This window comes from Spinacia oleracea, chromosome 2 (genome assembly GCF_020520425.1).
Source record: "Spinacia oleracea cultivar Varoflay chromosome 2, BTI_SOV_V1, whole genome shotgun sequence".
Lineage (NCBI taxonomy): Eukaryota > Viridiplantae > Streptophyta > Magnoliopsida > Caryophyllales > Amaranthaceae > Spinacia > Spinacia oleracea.
The window spans coordinates 64318380-64336048 of NC_079488.1; the positions used below are offsets into that span (position 1 = coordinate 64318380).

Here is a 17669-nt window from a genome sequence, read left to right on the forward strand (position 1 = left end):
ATGATTTTGTACAAAAGTTATATATCGAATATATTATGATTTAACCACATATTTTTATAATCAATCGTTAAACAAAACTTTGATACAAAAATTAACATTCTTCCGGATTCTATACTAGTACACTATTTCGTCCGTTTCAGATAGACTTTTACACTATTTATCCACCATCGTTGACAATATTATTTTTCCGGGAGTATTTTTACATTTTTATATTTGAGGGAACGAAACAAAAACCCCTCCAACAGAATTTGTTACTACACAAACTCCAAGACCACATTCCCGCTTTTCCACATTTCCACATTTCCACATTTCCACAATACTCTGCACCTTGCTCTCTTCTCTCCTTCCACTCTCAATTCTCAAACTACGACTCCAATGGCGTTTGCTCACTGCACTCCATTTTCTCTCTCCTCCTCTCCAAAGCTCTTCAACAATCCCCAAAAGATTCTTCGTTCTTTAAATGTCAACCACATTTCCCCTCATTCTACTTCAATCTCAACTGGGTCTCTTCCGAATTCAAGAACACCCCGATTGTTAATGGCGAATGAAAGAGAAACTAGTGCCGAAATTGAGACTTCTGTGATAGAAAAGCAACCTCAAACTACGCGTTTTGAGATTTTTCCAGGAAACTCGACGCCACTTGGAGCAGTTGCTCGTGACGGGGGTGTTAATTTTGCTATTTTTTCTGAGAATTCTGTTTCTGCTACTCTTTGCTTGATCACCCTCTCTGACTTCCAGCAGGTATAATTTTCTTGGTTGTTCTTAATGTTTTCTGGATTTTCTTTATTTGTATCAAATTGCTGTTTAGTGTTTTTAGTGGTTTTGGTAATTTAGATTTTCGCCTTCTTTTAGGCATAATTTGATTCAAGTATTGCAAATGGGTATTTCCATGTTCTTCTCTGGTTTATTTGTATGAAAATAAGATTGAAATAATTAGATGTGAGAATTTGGTATGGAATCTACTGGGTGTTGGATTTTCCCTTCTACTGGGTGTTGGTGATTCTTTTAGGTTATTGATTGTTTAGTCAAGAATTCCCGTGTTTCTAACAATTGCTATGATTTCTAACAATTCGAACGTCTGGAATTTTGGTTTCCAATGATAATCTTTGAGGGAATTGGAAAGATTAAATTTCCGTTTCGTAGCCGTGACATCGCTTGATCCCGTTCGTCCAAATCATTTGTTGCATTCAATCAATTCTTGTTGTGCATGAATAAGATGAGGTTAAGAGCATATTACCTAAACTTGGGACTGTTGCTGTTGGATATTAGAGTTAGTTTTTGAACATTTTTCCTATGGACCCTTGTTAAGCCTTATATTTAAGAAATTAACAAATCTTAACTCCATAATCCTGTGAACCCAGACTGTGAACCCAGAGGAGAAAATTTCCACTAAGAAGTGAGACAGTACAAATTGTGAGATTTCATGCTATTTAAATTATCATAGAGACTCTTGATGTGATGGAAAACATGTGAATCCCATACTGGGTTTGTCTCAACTAAGAGACTAGCTGTTATGGATTAGTTTCGCCTTTTGTTTAACCTATATTCTTGTATTTATGCTTTCATGATAGTGCAATGGTGGAAGCTGACATTTATATCCGTTTTGAATAATCTTATTGAGCACCTTCTGTATCTAAGTCTAATCTCTACTGTTTTTCTGTAATGCAGAATATAATAACTGAGCAGATCTCTCTTGATCCTTTGATTAACAAGACTAGAGATACATGGCATGTGTTTTTGAAGGGAAACTTTGATGATATGCTATATGGTTACAAATTTGATGGCCCATATATGCCAGAAAAAGGACACTACTACGATTCTTCTCGGATAATATTGGACCCTTATGCAAAAGTTAGTAGCTACATCATTATGGTAGTCTTTTGATGCATGGAATTGTGTTTGTCAGGAAAGCATCCTATTTCCTTGATCAGGAAAAGCGTCGAGGACTATTTGTTTGATGGTGTTTAATTCCTTAAGCCTTTTTACTATCAACTAATTTTCTTCATTTTTTGTCTAGGCGGTTATCAGCAGGGGAAACTATGGTGAGCTAGGACCAGAAGGTAATTGTTGGCCTCAAATGGCTGGCATGATTCCGTCTCCAAATGATGAGGTAGCAACCTAAGAGTAAAATAAAATCAAATGTCTGACGGTCCGTTTTCTGTATCTTGCATTTTGGAAGAGACCATTGCTGGAGGACTACAGCGATGTCTTTATCGTTACTGATTCTTTGGATGTTCTAAATTCTTTACGTGTTTTTGATGATTTCAGTTTGACTGGCAAGAAGATCGACATCTTGAGCACCCACAGAGAGAACTAATAATATATGAAACTCATGTCCGTGGTTTTACAATGCACGAATCAAGCAGGACTGAATGCCCGGGTACATACCTTGGTATGATAGAAAAACTTGACCACTTAAAGGTACTGTTCTTTGAGTTTTAGTTAGTTACTGTAAGCATATTATAATCTGAAATATATATTACTCACTGCAATTCTGCAAATGAGTTCCTCCAAAACTTTGCTTCTGAAGTGTGCTTTTTACAAGTCTGTGTATTGCACGGATTAGATTCAGAGCTCTATGCCGCCTGTTAAAGGTCTTTGGCTTCCTTTCAGTCTGTGGCATTTTGATCCGTATAGTGGTTGATGTTAAGGAACTCATGTTAAACTGTTTAGCATGAAACATCCTGTTTGTGAGGTCAAAACGAAATAGAGAAGTGGGCCATTAATCGCGGCAGCTGCTTGTTTATGAGGTAGTAGGCTTGCTGAGTTGTTTTATGTTTGCTATTTTGTGCAGGAACTTGGGATTAACTGCTTAGAGTTAATGCCATGTCATGAGTTCAATGAGCTAGAGTATTACAGCTACAACTCTGCTGTGGGTGATTACAAGTATAAATCCTCTTTGTCCTCGTAGAAAATATTTTTAATGAAATGAGCAATGATGGTTTTGTGAGTTGTCCTATGTTGACTGTGATTTGAAGTGGTTGCCACATGATCTTTACATAAACCCTCAAGTCTTCTTATTCTTGTTTAGATTGTGAGGGGGAACACCACTCTCTATCCTCAAATATATACTTTTTCACATTAAACTTTAAGGTTTACATGTTCGTTTGCAAATGATTTGTACAGATCCTTGTAACTGAATGATTTACGCATGCCAAGTTTTTATGATAAAATACTGAGATTTTTGTTCTTGTGTAATATATGCATCTAGAAGTGGGCATATATTAGTAGTTATCTGAGGTGTGTAAGATGTCTTATTATACTATGATATGGGAATCACTTAATACTGTTGATTTTTTAGTAGTACCCAAATGGAAAAGCTCTATCAGTTGTCTACACGCTTTATGCTTGCTTTTCCTGTTCATTTTATTTTCTCTTTTCATCTGTATATGATTATCACCCCCACCCTCCATCCCACCCCACCATGAGTTCTATCTGTATCATACCCCTTAATTTTTCCTTCATTACTACTACGAGCAGATCTCCTTCTTTAAGGATGAATTAGATTTGTGATCAGGACTTATGTTATTTTGAAATAACAAAATACAATGTCATTTACAGGATGAACTTTTGGGGTTATTCTACTATCAATTACTTTTCACCCATGATAAGATATGCATCTTCCGGAATACGCAATTGTGGGCGTGAAGCAATAAATGAGTTCAAACTTCTTGTTAGAGAAGCACATAAAAGGGATATTGAGGTGCAATATCTAGCTAACATGCTTATTTCTTTTCTGTAGATTTCGGTAAGTTTACTTGTTCTTTCTAATTTGACAGGTAATCATGGATGTAGTCTTTAATCACACAGCTGAAGGAAATGAGAAAGGTCCAATTTTTTCTTTCAGAGGCACTGATAACCGTGTTTTCTATATGCTCGCACCCCAGGTATGTCTTAGTGTTTGTCATGTTTTATCAGACAGTAATTCAGTTGGTTTCTGTGCGTCAGTTGGTTCTTAGTTCTGTACTTCTGTTGGTTCTTTAGTTCTGTGCTGCTTCTGTTTCCTAGACCTTTAAACAAGGAGAGTTCAGCTTTCTTTTTTAACTTTTCAAGAGTAAACATGGGTAGTTCATTAGTAGATGATCATGCTGTGTTCTTTAAATCAGTAGCTGGTGATGGACTTTTTTAGATACCACAATTGTAAGTAGAATATGGATGGAAAGTCATACATGGTTTCTGCTATTTTATCAGTCTCGTATTTTAACATATCCAGATGTAACTGACAGATTGATGGACCACCAGCTACCAAGTTTCTGATTGTGTATATGCCTTTAAAACTCCATATTGAGATGTAGAATTGTTACTTGCATAGGTTGGTCCAAGTTTGTAGCATTGTGAAAATCACTTAAAAAGTGGCCTGTGCAACCTTAAATTCTTATATCTCTTGCTTATAGTTTTGCTCTGGTGTAAACTTGTTCTATATTTCTGTTGCACTTAATTGTGATGCCCTAAAAATTTCCAATGCCTAAATTGCAGGGTCAGTTTTACAACTATTCAGGTTGTGGAAACACTTTCAATTGCAATCATGATGTTGTAAGCCAATTCATTGTGGACTCCTTAAAGTAAGTTTCAATAACTTGCTCATATTATAAGTCTATATTGGATGTGGTTTTTATTTTGTGAAGGATAAGAAGGAAATAGTACCTCATATAAATGATGATAATTTAAAGGGTACTTCATGTAATATGTGAACTTTTCTTTACAGTACACTTAGTTTATCTTATAATCTCTTTGGTTGTTGTTACTTTACCGGAAGTATTGCATCGTGGCAAAAGCAAAGTTTTGTTTGACCCAGAGGCCAAGCAGCTGATAACTTATGTACCTTCATCATCTAAGGCTTTCATGTTTTCCTTTTCAGTTTCCTATATGTTATGATGAACTGTTTTCTTTTGATGCAACAGATACTGGGTCACAGAAATGCACGTGGATGGCTTTCGCTTTGATCTGGCTTCTATATTGACTAGGAGCAACAGGTTATTTTCTTCCATATACTGACAGAAACTCCTCGTCTGATTCATTTATTTGTAAAAGCATCATCTAACTGACATATACTCACTTCCTGTTTTATTTTCTGTTCAAGTCTATGGAATGCTGAGAATGTATATGTGAGTACAGCGGAAGGTGGCATGCTTACAACTGGCACACCATTGGGCGTTCCCCCAGTCCTTGAAATGATCAGCAATGATCCTGTACTTCGTAGAGTAAAGGTGAATACTAACTATCTTTTTCAACTTTGCTGTTCTTGCACCTCTCCTCACGCTTTCAGTAGAATGACTTCCCTTCATTTATATCTTTCTTGGGTTTATTAGGATTTGCTTTTTTTAATCTGCTTGTAGCTATCAGAGGATTTAGCCTTTTTATCTCCTCACAGGCATATAATTCCTCCATTTCTAAATACAGGCAGATCTTAGTCCATGGCGATGCCATAAGCACGGATACAAATGGTTGTGTGATGGTTCTAAGTCCTTAGCTTCTAAGTCTCGCTTCACATGGTTGTGTGATGGTTCTTGGCCTCACTTACGGATATCCTGGGATTTCTGGGAACCAATAAGCACGTAGAGCTTGACCCAACTACATGTATGTGTGGTATGTGAATAGCACACATGTGGTTGAACAGGTGAAATTGTGGCATCTAAATATTCTAAAACAGGATTCTACTTTCAATGAGCAAGCTTCATGTGCTACAATCAAAGTTCTTTGAATCAAACATGATCATCATCAATGTCTGATCTGATTTAAACAACTTTCCATATATTTTCTTGAAACTGAATACCTATTTGATGATCTCCTGTTTCAGCTCATTGCGGAAGCATGGGACTGTGGAGGGCTTTATCAAGTTGGTGTTTTTCCTCACTGGGGAATTTGGTCAGAATGGAATGGAAAGGTTCGTTTATTATCATTTTTTCTAGTAGATTTCCTATGTAAGATTTCTATGTAAGTGTTAATTACGTACAAGTATTATTTTATTCTCCTTGCAATCTGTCACTGTTTAAGCTTATGAACCTAGTTTGTGGAGCTCTTTGAGTGTTATGATTTACAGAGTTTCACAACTAATAATTGGCAACTAATAACCTCTAGTTCCCTATAGTTCAGAAAGAGGGACAAGCGGTCCAAAAGAATGGTGCTAGAGGGGGTAGGGGACTTATTAGTTATAATATTCAAGTTCAATGAAGTTGCATTTGATTGAAAATATCTATCTATTCAGTATCGTGACATGGTGCGGCTATTTATCAAAGGAACGGATGGATTTGCTGGTGCTTTTGCTGAATGCCTGTGTGGTAGCCCAAATCTGTACAAGGTATCCTTTGTCCTTGAAATTAGGGGAACATAGAATGCTATTTCAGAATTTTCTTTTGATATTCTTGTTTCCTGCCTATCCTATTACTTTCATGTCAGCAACCCTTGGTCAATAATAACATTGCTTATTTGCTTTTAGTTTTTGGTAACTTTATTTTGTTAGTTTTTTAATCTGAACTCTAGGTTGTTGGAGTTGAACACATTTTAGTTACTTTATCAAAATATCTATTTGACTTACTTTCCAAATATTTTGTGATGGGAGAGGATCATAAAATAACCATGTTGCCACCTTCTTTTGGTTTGCTCCTCAGGACGGAGGAAGGAGACCATGGCACAGTATCAACTTTGTTTGCGCTCATGATGGTTTTACCTTGGCTGACTTGGTGACGTACAATGATAAAAATAACTTGGCAAATGGGGAAAACAATGAGGATGGTGAGAATCACAATAACAGCTGGAACTGTGGGCAGGTATGCAATCATGTGCACTTTTAAACATTATTCCGTTACATTTTTTTTTTTTCTAGTTGCTCCATTGCGTTAAAGTAATACTGGGAAAAGTTTCAATAAGTAACTTCGAGTTAGTACAGAAAAGGTCACATCTTGATATTCACATGTCTCCTTCCTGTATGTATCCCATTCCCATCTTGATTTACACCATGCTGTTTTCCAGGAGGGTGAACCTGCCAGCATTTCTGTGAAGAAATTGAGGAAGCGACAGATGCGCAACTTTTTCCTTACCCTCATGGTTTCCCAGGTAAAAATAGAGTAAAATATGAACAAGAGTGCTCTACTCTCTGAAATATTCAGCTTTGAGTTAGTAATTCCCATTTCTTCAGCATAAGTGAATCTAGTTATCTTACTCTGATACAAAAAAAACCTTAGAAGGCCACTGCTCTTTAAATTAATCCATAAATAGAGGCTAACATGATGTATAGGTAGTAATCGTGGTATTGATGACTTTTACAACATATATTCTTTTCATGCTTTCCTACTTGTCCTGATAAATAGGGATTGAATAGTTGACTAAACTTTCTAGGAGCTTACTGTTTGTCCTTATTTTGTGTAATGGAGCTTCTCAGTATTGATGCCTATAGATATATTCCTATGTGAATCCTCTCTTACTTTTCCTTTACATTGGCAGGGTGTCCCTATGATCTACATGGGTGATGAATACGGACACACAAAAGGAGGAAACAACAACTCATATTGCCATGATAACGATGTAACAACTGCTCCCCAATGAGTCTAACCTGAAAAGGTGCATTATTTTTGTGACCCTTATAACAAAATTTTATTTAAAATGCAGATCAACTATTTTCGCTGGGATAAGAAGGAGGCGGCTTCTTCTGATTTTTTCAGATTCTGCCATCTGATGACCAAGTTTCGCAGGTGAGTAAATCTTGTAGAGCAACTTATTGTGAGTTGGTTATATCTTTTTACCACCAGCCACTAATAGATTTGCATGCTTACTCTATAAAGTGAATGTGAGTCACTTGGTTTAAATGAGTTTCCAACATCTGAGAGACTGCAATGGCATGGCCACCTCCCAGACCGTCCAGATTGGTCAGAGACGAGCCGTTTTGTGGCATTTACTTTGGTGAGATTAATTTCCCAGTCTTTATTCTTTTGCGGTCAAGTCCTATCTCCTTGCAGTTATTGTCACTTTGCAGGGTACATATATATCTACTTTGCAGTGATTTTATTATAATTGATATGTGCAGAAAGACTTGGTAAAGGGAGAAATGTATGTTGCTTTCAACACTAGTCATTTACCGGCGAATGTAACTTTGCCTGATCGCCCTGGTTACCAATGGGAGCCACTAGTAGACACCAGCAAGCCAACACCATTCGACTTTTTCTCTGACGATGTACCACAAAGAGAGAGAGCTATTCAGCAGTATCGGCATTTCCTAGAAGCGAATTTCTACCCAATGCTGAGTTACTCTTCCATTATTCTGTTGCTGAAGCCTGATGTTGACGCAGACGCATAGTTCACACAGTAACACCATACATATACAATGTACATTTTACAGCATGTAGCTTTCTATATCTAGATCAGTAAATAACGCTTGCACGTAAAGTTTGGGTGCAATACAAGTGACAGTAGCAAGGGATGAGTATGAATTGATATCTGTTACTGTAAACATGCTGTGGTTATAGGCTTTAGAAACAATCTCATGATATTCAGACCTCATCTCTTTCATAGTGGATTAATAAAAAGCTTGATTACAATTTATTTTTATGTGTTTTATTTTGCAAATCCTTACTATAAATACACAGGTTTGTAACCATGATGAATAGATTTCCTAACTGCATCTAAAGCCAACTGAGTCTTCCTACTAATCTCAGGCCACATTTGATCAGAGCATCTTGTAGAACTTTTGATTTCCTTTACAAGGCGAGAGAATTCTTGGACCATGAGACCTTGTTGAGGAAGCTGAGACTCCACATGAGAAAGAAAGGAGCAATAAAATGTTGCATTTGTCTTGGGTTCTTCCTCCCAATGAATTAAGGGTAACTCCAGGTAAAGCTGTTACAAAGGTAGGTAGTTTAAAGTTGACTGCTCAATGCCCATAAGATAAGTCCAATGCAATGCCAACCTAAATCACCAAGTGCTCCAAGTGCATCACATTCTGGATTTACCCTTATGTTGCTGTCTAGGAATCCTGAGTCTGCTCGAAATGATGATGTACAACTTATCTGAAACATTCAGGGGAAACTTCAAATATTCATATGATATTGCAACAATTTAGAGATAAATAAATACATGAAAAGGAAGGAATTGAAGGAGGAAAGAATATCAAACTTAGTAAGGCTATTTTAATAATTTTGCTAGTTTCCCAATCTTTTCCCCAATTCTTACCAAAGAAGAACATAGTTAAACTGTTTAATTCTCCGTGATAAATTCTTTATCCTTATCCATATCCCTATCCCTATCCCATCTCATACCAAAATATCCGTAAATGTCAAAAATAACTACAACCCTAATTTACTTGCAAGGGGTTTGGGATGTTAGGGAAATATGGAATTACTTGTAATAAATGCAAAAAATAACCACAACCTTGATTTACTTCCCAATTTCCCATAGGTTTTGGGTATTAGGAAAATATGAAATTACTTGTCCTAAAATGCCAAAAATAACCACAACCCTAATTTGACCTATACTACGGATGTCAAATGACTAAAATACCCTCCTCAAGTTTGCAACTATCCAATCACTGCGTTTTTTTTTTCTATACATAAAAGTCAAACTATTGAATGTATTGTGAAACGGAGCAAGTATATATATGTATAAGAGTGGGAAGAATTTACCGAGAGAATGTCCGAAATTAGCCGAATTAGAGATAATCTGTTTCATTTTAACAGTCCTAGGGTGATGATACCACATAGTTCCATCCATAAATTGAACACCATTAACTTGACAAGCTTCCAATATTTGATCAAGTTGAGGTAAGTCTAAGGCAGCAGGCTTCTCAAGAAGCAAATGCTTCTTCTTAGAAGCAGCCAACACGTACTGCTCATTTAACATGTAGACTTGTTGGCAATGGCATATAAACTGCATCCACTTCTGAAATCTGAATCGTCTAGTAACTCAATGTAGCTTCCTATTGAGATAATATCATAATGTAAAGGATAATATATCCTTTATATTATTACTGATTATGTAAATATACTTAACATATTAGTGATAGATTTGATTTTATAATATCTTCTAATTATGTACAATATCTTTGTTATTTTAGCAATTGATATTATTGTTGACTTTGTAATATTCTTAGGCTTGTATAAATACTTCATTGCAAACATCAATACAATTAAGCTTTCTCATAACTCTATCATGGTATCACAGCCTTGATCCGTCTTCTCCCTTTTTCCCTTCCACTTATTCCTCTTCTTCCATGGCATCATAACCCATGTCGACCACCATTGACAAATGGTGCATGGATAATACTGAACTTTCTTTTTCTCCTCTAATTAATGGTGTGGTTGTGTTGTTCTCACACCCAAACAAGCCGAAAATTTATAGAAAGCTTCAAATTAAGACTTCCGCTCAACTTTTTGACACCCTGTAGTTTACCTACCAAGTGTTGTCAAACTTCAATAATCTCGTATCTCCTATAAAACGGTATGGAGAAGCACTAAATGTCTCAAAACTACCATCACCACCGTGACAACCTTATTTTCTCCTTCAATGGTGGCAATGAAACCTTTTTCTTTTCTTTTCTTTTTTTTCTTTTTAATATGTTGCCGGCACACGGTAGCAAAAAATTACTCATATCTAATGCTTTTAATATGGATGTTCCAAACAAATTTTTAAAAATATGATTTTTTTTTTGTTTTAATGTTTTTTTTTTATCAGTGGTTTACGGGTTCAATAATCGTGAAAACCAACCACTAAGCCAATTTTCCCCTTACTATTTCTATATTTTTAGACAAAAAAAAAAAAAAAAAAAAAAAAAAACCTCCATTTTTTTTTCACGCATCTTTTCTTCTTTTTAAAAAAAAAACCCCCCCTTAATATTCCATGTTTTCTCTACGCATATTCTCTAATATACCTTATATATATATATAGAGAAAAATGCTCTTTTCTTCTACAACATTTGATGCAATCAAAACTACCTTCACCTTTGGCATGTGCAATTAGCACAAAACAATGTCAAATTTCTCTCTTTTCTCACTACTTTGGGTTTTACAACCCAAATCAATATCATAACTTCATGTATGGTCATCAATCATCATCATCCACATCATTTTGTCTCCTCGAAGCAAGTCAAGCAATTGCCATTCAAGCAATCAATCACCACTTACCATTTCTCAAGATTGGACTTTCCCTTCTCGGACGTCCATCTTGCGGGGGCGTATTGAGATAATATCATAATGTAAAGGATAATATATCCTTTATATTATTACTGATTATGTAAATATACTTAACATATTAGTGATAGATTTGATTTTATAATATCTTCTAATTATGTACAATATCTTTGTTATTTTAGCAATTGATATTATTGTTGACTTTGTAATATTCTTAGGCTTGTATAAATACTTCATTGCAAACATCAATACAATTAAGCTTTCTCATAACTCTATCAGAAGTCACACTGTAATTTAAGAATAATAGACATTGATGATAAAGAATTCTAATTAATTCTAAAATGTTCACGACATATCTAAAGTCTAATTGTATCAAATAGTTATCCATGCTACAAGTCAATGACGTATTGCTTAAAACATAACTTTCCTAATGTTTCACAAGTATTTCACAAAATCTTGTTTAAAATGGGTGTACAATAAATTATTGTACACCAAGCCCATATTAGGCATTTCGAAATAACTGGCACGTGTGAAGTGAGTTAGTTCAATTTCTGCGATTTCTCTGATCTCTCTTCTTCCCTGATCTCTCTTTTCTCTCTCCTCTCTCTCTCTTCTGCGATTTCTCCTGCGATTTCTACTGCATTTTCTTCGCGATTTCAACCGAAATTCTCTCTTCTGCATCTCAACCGCAACTTCTTCGTGATTTCTTCTGCAATTTCTTCGCGATTTGGCTACATTTACCTCGACTGTTCATCCATGTTAGTTTTCTACTTATTTTCTTTGATTTTTCGTATTTTGATAATTAGGTTTAATTATTTTAGTTGTTCTACTTGAATTATTCTTCCAATTATGTCACGTTTTGTTTGTGTTGCTTCGAATTTGTATTTGTGTGTATTGATTTAGGTTTTTCTTCAACGATCGTTTGTTTTTACTGCGATTTTGTTCCTTTGCACAGATAGCTTCTTTGCTGCGATTTTGTTTCTTTGCTGTGATTTCAATTTTGTGCTTTAATTTCTGTTATATAAATGTTAAAGTTTATAAATCTGTTAATAAGTTAAGGTTATTCACCTAATAGTGAAGAACATTTGAATTCAAAGTTGCAAGCACGTGAATCATTGAATCTGTATCAAAGTTGCAAGGATAATTGAGTTAAAGTTGAGGATTATAGAGTTAAAGTTAGGATTTTAGAGTTAAAGTTGAGGGTTCTAAAGTTAAAGTTTAGGATTCTGTAGTTAAAGTTTAGGGTAATTGAGTTAAAGTTGAGGGTTTAGAGTTAAAGTTGAGGGTTCTAATGTTAAAGTTGAGGGTTCTAATGTTAAAGTTGAGGATTCTGTAGTTAAAGTTTAGGATAATTGACTTAAAGTTTAGGATAATTGAGTTAACTTTAACTGTGAATAACTTAACTTTAATTGGTAATAGTCTAACTTTCACGTTTTTACCTTTCTACAACTAAATTGAGTCTTTCAATCTGTTTTATTTCACTGTTGTACTTTGTTGTGTTAAAGTTATAGTTTTATATAATTAAGTTATGGAAATTGGCATAAAAGTTAAGACAGTTTTCAATCATTTAAGACTTAACTTTTCTATTAATATCTTAACTTTAACAGTTAAATCTATTACTTTTATATTTACAAATTTTTCATCTAATGGGAGTTTAACTTTTGCAGTGATTTTTGACATCATTGAATCATGCCGAGAAGTAAAACTGTTAATGTGAAGGAGATTTTACAAGAAGATGATGACATTCAATATCCAGATTCAGAAAATATTGAATATGATGACGATGATGACGATGTTGTTTATGAAGATGATGAGGATGTTAATACTGATGAGGACCAGGACGAGAACTGGGAACAGGATGAGAACGGGGACGAGGACGAGGACGAGGATGTTAATGCTGGCTTGGTTAAACCGACAGGCAAAGGGAAGAAGAAGCCGGGAGTCATGGTTAAGAGTGAGTTGGTTGAAATAAAAACCAAAGGGAAGAAGGCAAGGATTAAGGCTGAGGTTGATGCTAATGTTCCTGTTGATGCTGAAAATGATGTCCAGATGTGAGTTTTACAATTTGTTTTATTTCTCAATTTGAACTTTTCTGTGTTAAAGTTGTTTTATAAAGTTAAGGACTCTGAAGTTAAAGTTGAGATTTTTGTAGTTAAAGTTAAGAATTTTGTAGTTAAAGTTAAAGTTAAGAATCCTAAAGTTAAAGTTTATGATTTTGAAATTAAAGTTAAGGATTCTAAATTAAAAGTTTAGGATTCTAAAGTTAAAGTTAAGATTTCTAAATTTAAAGTTTAAGGATTCTGAACTTAAAGTTGAGGATTTTGAAGTTAAAGTTAAGGATTTTGAAGTTAAAGTTGAGGATTTTGATGTTAAAGTCAAATCTTACAAACAAGATTTCTAAATATAAAGTTAAGGATTTTGACTTTTTTCTCCTAACTTTACCTGCTAAAAGTCAACTTTTTCCTTTTAAATATTACAGTTGTACTTATGTAGGTTAAAGTTATGGTATTTGTTGTAAATATTAAGAAATTCTTCCATCATCAGAAACATAACTTTTACTGTTAATTACCAAACTTTAACTGCTAAAAGTCTAACTTTTACCTGTTTAACTTTTTTTCAGCTTGGATGGGGGTTGCAGTACTTCAAACTTGACTACCCAGTGTAGACCAACTGCTTTGTTAGCTGTCATAGAAACATTCAATTCAAATCAAATTAAGTCTGTTTCAGAAATTGGATTCGGTTGGTTGTTATCTTTACCTACGCAAACTTCAAAGTTAGATACAACATTATTTCCCTGGTTGATTGATCATTTTGATCCTGTTAGTTGGTTGTTTAAAATTGAAGCTGGAAAGGAATTCATATTTAGTCCATGTGATGTGCATGATGTGTTTCTTCTCCCATTACATTCTGACAATCCTATTGTAGATAGCAGCACTAGGACTAAGGATGTAGGTTTGAAAAATCAGTGGAGAGACTACTTTAAAGTTAAAAAAAATGCAACCATTCCATTGCGTCTGTTGGAGATTAAGATGGGTGAATTAGTGGAAGGTGGAGAAATGTTCAAGCGAATATTTGTGATGTTTGCATTCTCTGTTTTCTTAGATCCTATAGCTAATAGGACTGCTGATTTGGGTTTAGTTAAAGTTCTTGAGGATGTAGATGAAATAAAGAATCTTGATTGGTGTGGATATGTCCACGAGAGACTTTGTCGGGCTATTAGGAAGCATAAAACTTCAGGCTGCCAGGGTAACGTTGGTGGTTGTTTATGGGTTTTACAAGTTGTCTATTTTCATCGCCTTCAATTTAGAGGCATTGCAGAGAGTTGTAGTCTTCCGTTGATGAAGCATTGGTCTGGTACTAAAATTCATGAAAGGCTTGTTTTGGAAAAGGATTCAGCTTGCTTTGGCAGTGGTTTATTAAATACAGTGACCTACCCTGTTTGTCAAAAGTTGGGTTTTGAAGAAGGTTTTGCCAAGATTTGTGGTAGGCATGATGCTGTGAACGATGATGAGAACCATATACGGTTCGTCATTCCTGATGGGCAATTGTCAAATTCAGCAATTCAATCAATTTCAACTGATGTAAGTTTCTTCTCAACATTTTTATAGTTATTTCTCTTTTATTAAAATTTTTATTCTAGTTTTGAGATTTGATTCTAAAATTAAAGGTAAAGATTCTAAAGTTAAAGTTATGGATTATGTATTTAAAGTTAAGGACTTTGATGTTAAAGTTGAGGATTTTGAAGTTAAAGTTAGGGATTCTAAAGTTAAAGTTAAGGATTATGTATTTAAAGTTAAGGACTTTAATGTTAAAGTTGAGGATTTTGAAGTTAATGTTAAGGATCCTAAAGTTAAAGTTTAGAATTCTAAAATTATTTCAAGGATTCTGAACTTAAAGTTTAGGATATTAAAGTTAAAGTTAAGGATTCTGAACTTGAAAGTTTAGGATTTTAAAGTTAAAGTTAAGGATTCGAAATTTAAAGTTATGGTTTCTGAAGTTAAAGTTTAGGTTTCAGTAGTCTAACTTTTAAGTTCAAAAGTCTAACTTTTAATTCAAAAAGTCTAACTTTTCCCGAATCTTGAAGGAAATGCATGCGGAGTTTTTGAGAATGAAGAGGAACTTGGAAATTGTTTCAAATTTTCATTTGAAACAACTTGAAGCTGTAGCAGCACTGAGGCGACGTTCATCTCCATCGCTGCCGGATGATGATTTGGATCCAAGGTATTATGCCATGATGCAAGAATTGGCTGAGATGGTAGTTTCAGTTCAGTCTATGCCAGGAGGTTTGGAGAACATATATTGTGATGGAAAACCTAATGCTATACCTCAAGATGATAGTCCAAATAAAAAGATCCAAGGAGTTCTTGATGAAATTAATGTCAATGAAACTGCTAACAAGACTGCTGTACAGTGTGAAGAACCTCGTATTGTTGATGCTACCACTGATCCAGCTCAGCAGACCAATCAAGGTGCAACTTTACTCTATTTCAGTTTACTATATGTTCAAACTTAGAAATATCTAAAAAACTTTAACCTTTTCACATTAAATGATAAGGAATCATTTATTCTACTACAGGCGCAACTTTGGAGGTTGATGTACAGCCAAGCTTATCTGAGCAGCTGGTTGTACCTCTTCCAATTGTTGAACCTCTTCCAAGTGTTGAACCTCTTGCAAGTGCTGAAACTGCTCCAAAAGAATTAAAAGTTTACGAGCCTACTGTCGGTTATCATTCCATTATACACTCTTCTTTAGCTGATGGCAAGGCTAAAATTGGAATTCCATGTGGAAAGGTTAACACTGAACCATTCCTTGTCGGACATTTCATGCGTTTCTACAAGAGGAACATGAAACGTTTGCCCGAGTTGTATCAAGAAGTTGCTGATTATTGCCTTCTGGATGATCCTGTCGTAGTGAAGGCAGAGTAAGTCTTTTAATTGTCCTAACTTTAAGTACAAAAGGTTTAACTTTAACTTAATAAATCTTAACTTTTTTTTTTAGGGAAACTTTGGTCTGGTTTGATACCGTACATATGATTCAAAGAGAGGATATGTTGTCACTTGCTGAAGATCAAGAGATCTATTTGTCTATTATTGAGTGTTGGGCATTAATGATAAATGCAAATGAAATGCAACATGCCTCACCGCCTTCAAAATTCTGTTTTGGTGTCCGCCAAAGTGTGAGTTTCTTAAATTGTGTAGTAGTTTAGTAAAAGTTAACATATTTTTAGGAAATGTTTGTGTTGTACTAATTTGTTTGTTTTCCCTTGTAGGAAATTTTGGAACTTCTTTGGCAAGATTCAACTAACGAGGCTGCTATGGATCAGCTTCTAATTTGTTGGAAAGAGTGGATTGATATTTACAACAATGGCTTTGACATCACCTGTGTTGATCTGGTCAGTTATTACTTGGCATCACCTCAAAATTAAATTAAGGATTCTAAATTTAAAGTCAAGTTTTATGAAGTTAAAGTTTAGGATCTAATGTTAAAGTTAAGGTTTCTGAAGTTAGAGTTTACCATAATTGAGTTAAAGTTGAGAATTTTAGAGTTAAAGTTGAGGGTTCTAAAATTCTCAACTTTAACTGAATTATCCTTAACTTTAACTTCAGAAACCTTAACTTTAAGTTTAGAATCCTAAAATTCAACTTGTAACATTAAATTTTTCTGAAGTTAAAGTTAAGGATTCTAAATTTAAAGTTAAGGTTTCTGAAGTTAAAGTTTATGATAATTGAGTTAAAGTAGAGGATTTTAGAGTTAAAGTTGAGGATTTTAGAGTTAAAGTTGAGGGTTCTAAAGTTAAAGTTTAGCATTCTGTTGTTAAAGTTTAGACCTGAAATTAAAGTTTTGGAGTCTGAAGTTGTAATTAAGGTATCTGAACTTAAAGTTTAAGATTTTAAAGTTAAAGTTTAGGCATTTGAACTTAAAGTTAAGGTATCCAAAGTTAAAGTTTAGGATTCTGAAGTTAAAGTTTACTTTCACTAGTTTAAGTTTTGTTTTTGTGTATCTATTAACATCACAATATGTTTTGTTTTTGTAGGTTTTTGTTCCTTTTTTTCGAGAACGCCACTTTTTCCTATTTGTGTTGAATTTGAAAACCAAAACGATGCAACACGTGGACAATCTTGTGTATGATGAAGCTCAAATCATTGATTTGGAAAGTTTTTCAACAACTCTGGTAATTACCTCTAGTCAATTTAAGAATGTTGAATTACCGGTTCAACTTTCTTTTTTCTGTTACAAACCAATAAATGTGTTTAATATTGTTTTCAGTGTGATCTCCTGGGTACTTTCCTTGATGATAGAGGCAATAATCATGAAGGTGATATTGGAACGTACCCCATGGAGGAGATTGAGTTTGATTGGAAGACTGCAAAAGGTTCTGACCTTGATTGTGGAATTTATACAATGATTATTATGTTGACATTTGAAGGAATCAAATGTAGCTGTCCTGATTTGAAAGAGGTTAGAATTTTTTCGAATCATAACTTTTAAGTCAAAATTCCTAACTTTTACAGCAATTTGCTTAACTTTTATTAGCCTTATTTATTTTGGAATTT

At 34.5% G+C, this 17669-nt stretch overlaps 2 protein-coding genes and 1 pseudogene across 2 annotated transcripts; 2 read left to right on the plus strand and 1 right to left on the minus strand.

The window, feature by feature from the left end:
• The first annotated feature begins 221 nt into the window (after positions 1-221).
• On the plus strand, positions 222-8535 carry LOC110796805 (isoamylase 1, chloroplastic). Its single transcript, XM_056836897.1, has 18 exons — positions 222-741; positions 1669-1851; positions 2018-2110; positions 2269-2421; positions 2795-2886; positions 3562-3703; positions 3780-3887; positions 4477-4562; positions 4902-4973; positions 5081-5207; positions 5798-5884; positions 6206-6298; positions 6609-6767; positions 6970-7053; positions 7441-7521; positions 7606-7688; positions 7779-7896; positions 8021-8535. Exons 1-18 carry the CDS (start codon positions 376-378, stop codon positions 8288-8290), a joined length of 2397 nt encoding a protein of 798 aa, XP_056692875.1. The 5' UTR covers positions 222-375; the 3' UTR covers positions 8291-8535.
• Positions 8536-8565: 30 nt separating this feature from the next.
• LOC110796819 (uncharacterized oxidoreductase At4g09670-like) lies at positions 8566-11795 on the minus strand (annotated as a pseudogene).
• A 328-nt stretch (positions 11796-12123) lies between these two features.
• On the plus strand, positions 12124-17639 carry LOC130467470 (uncharacterized). The gene is made up of 9 exons (XM_056835979.1): positions 12124-13165; positions 13735-14695; positions 15199-15583; positions 15691-16036; positions 16114-16291; positions 16385-16507; positions 17150-17287; positions 17383-17574; positions 17628-17639. Exons 1-9 carry the CDS (start codon positions 12804-12806, stop codon positions 17637-17639), a joined length of 2697 nt encoding a protein of 898 aa, XP_056691957.1. The 5' UTR covers positions 12124-12803.
• Positions 17640-17669: the final 30 nt, after the last annotated feature.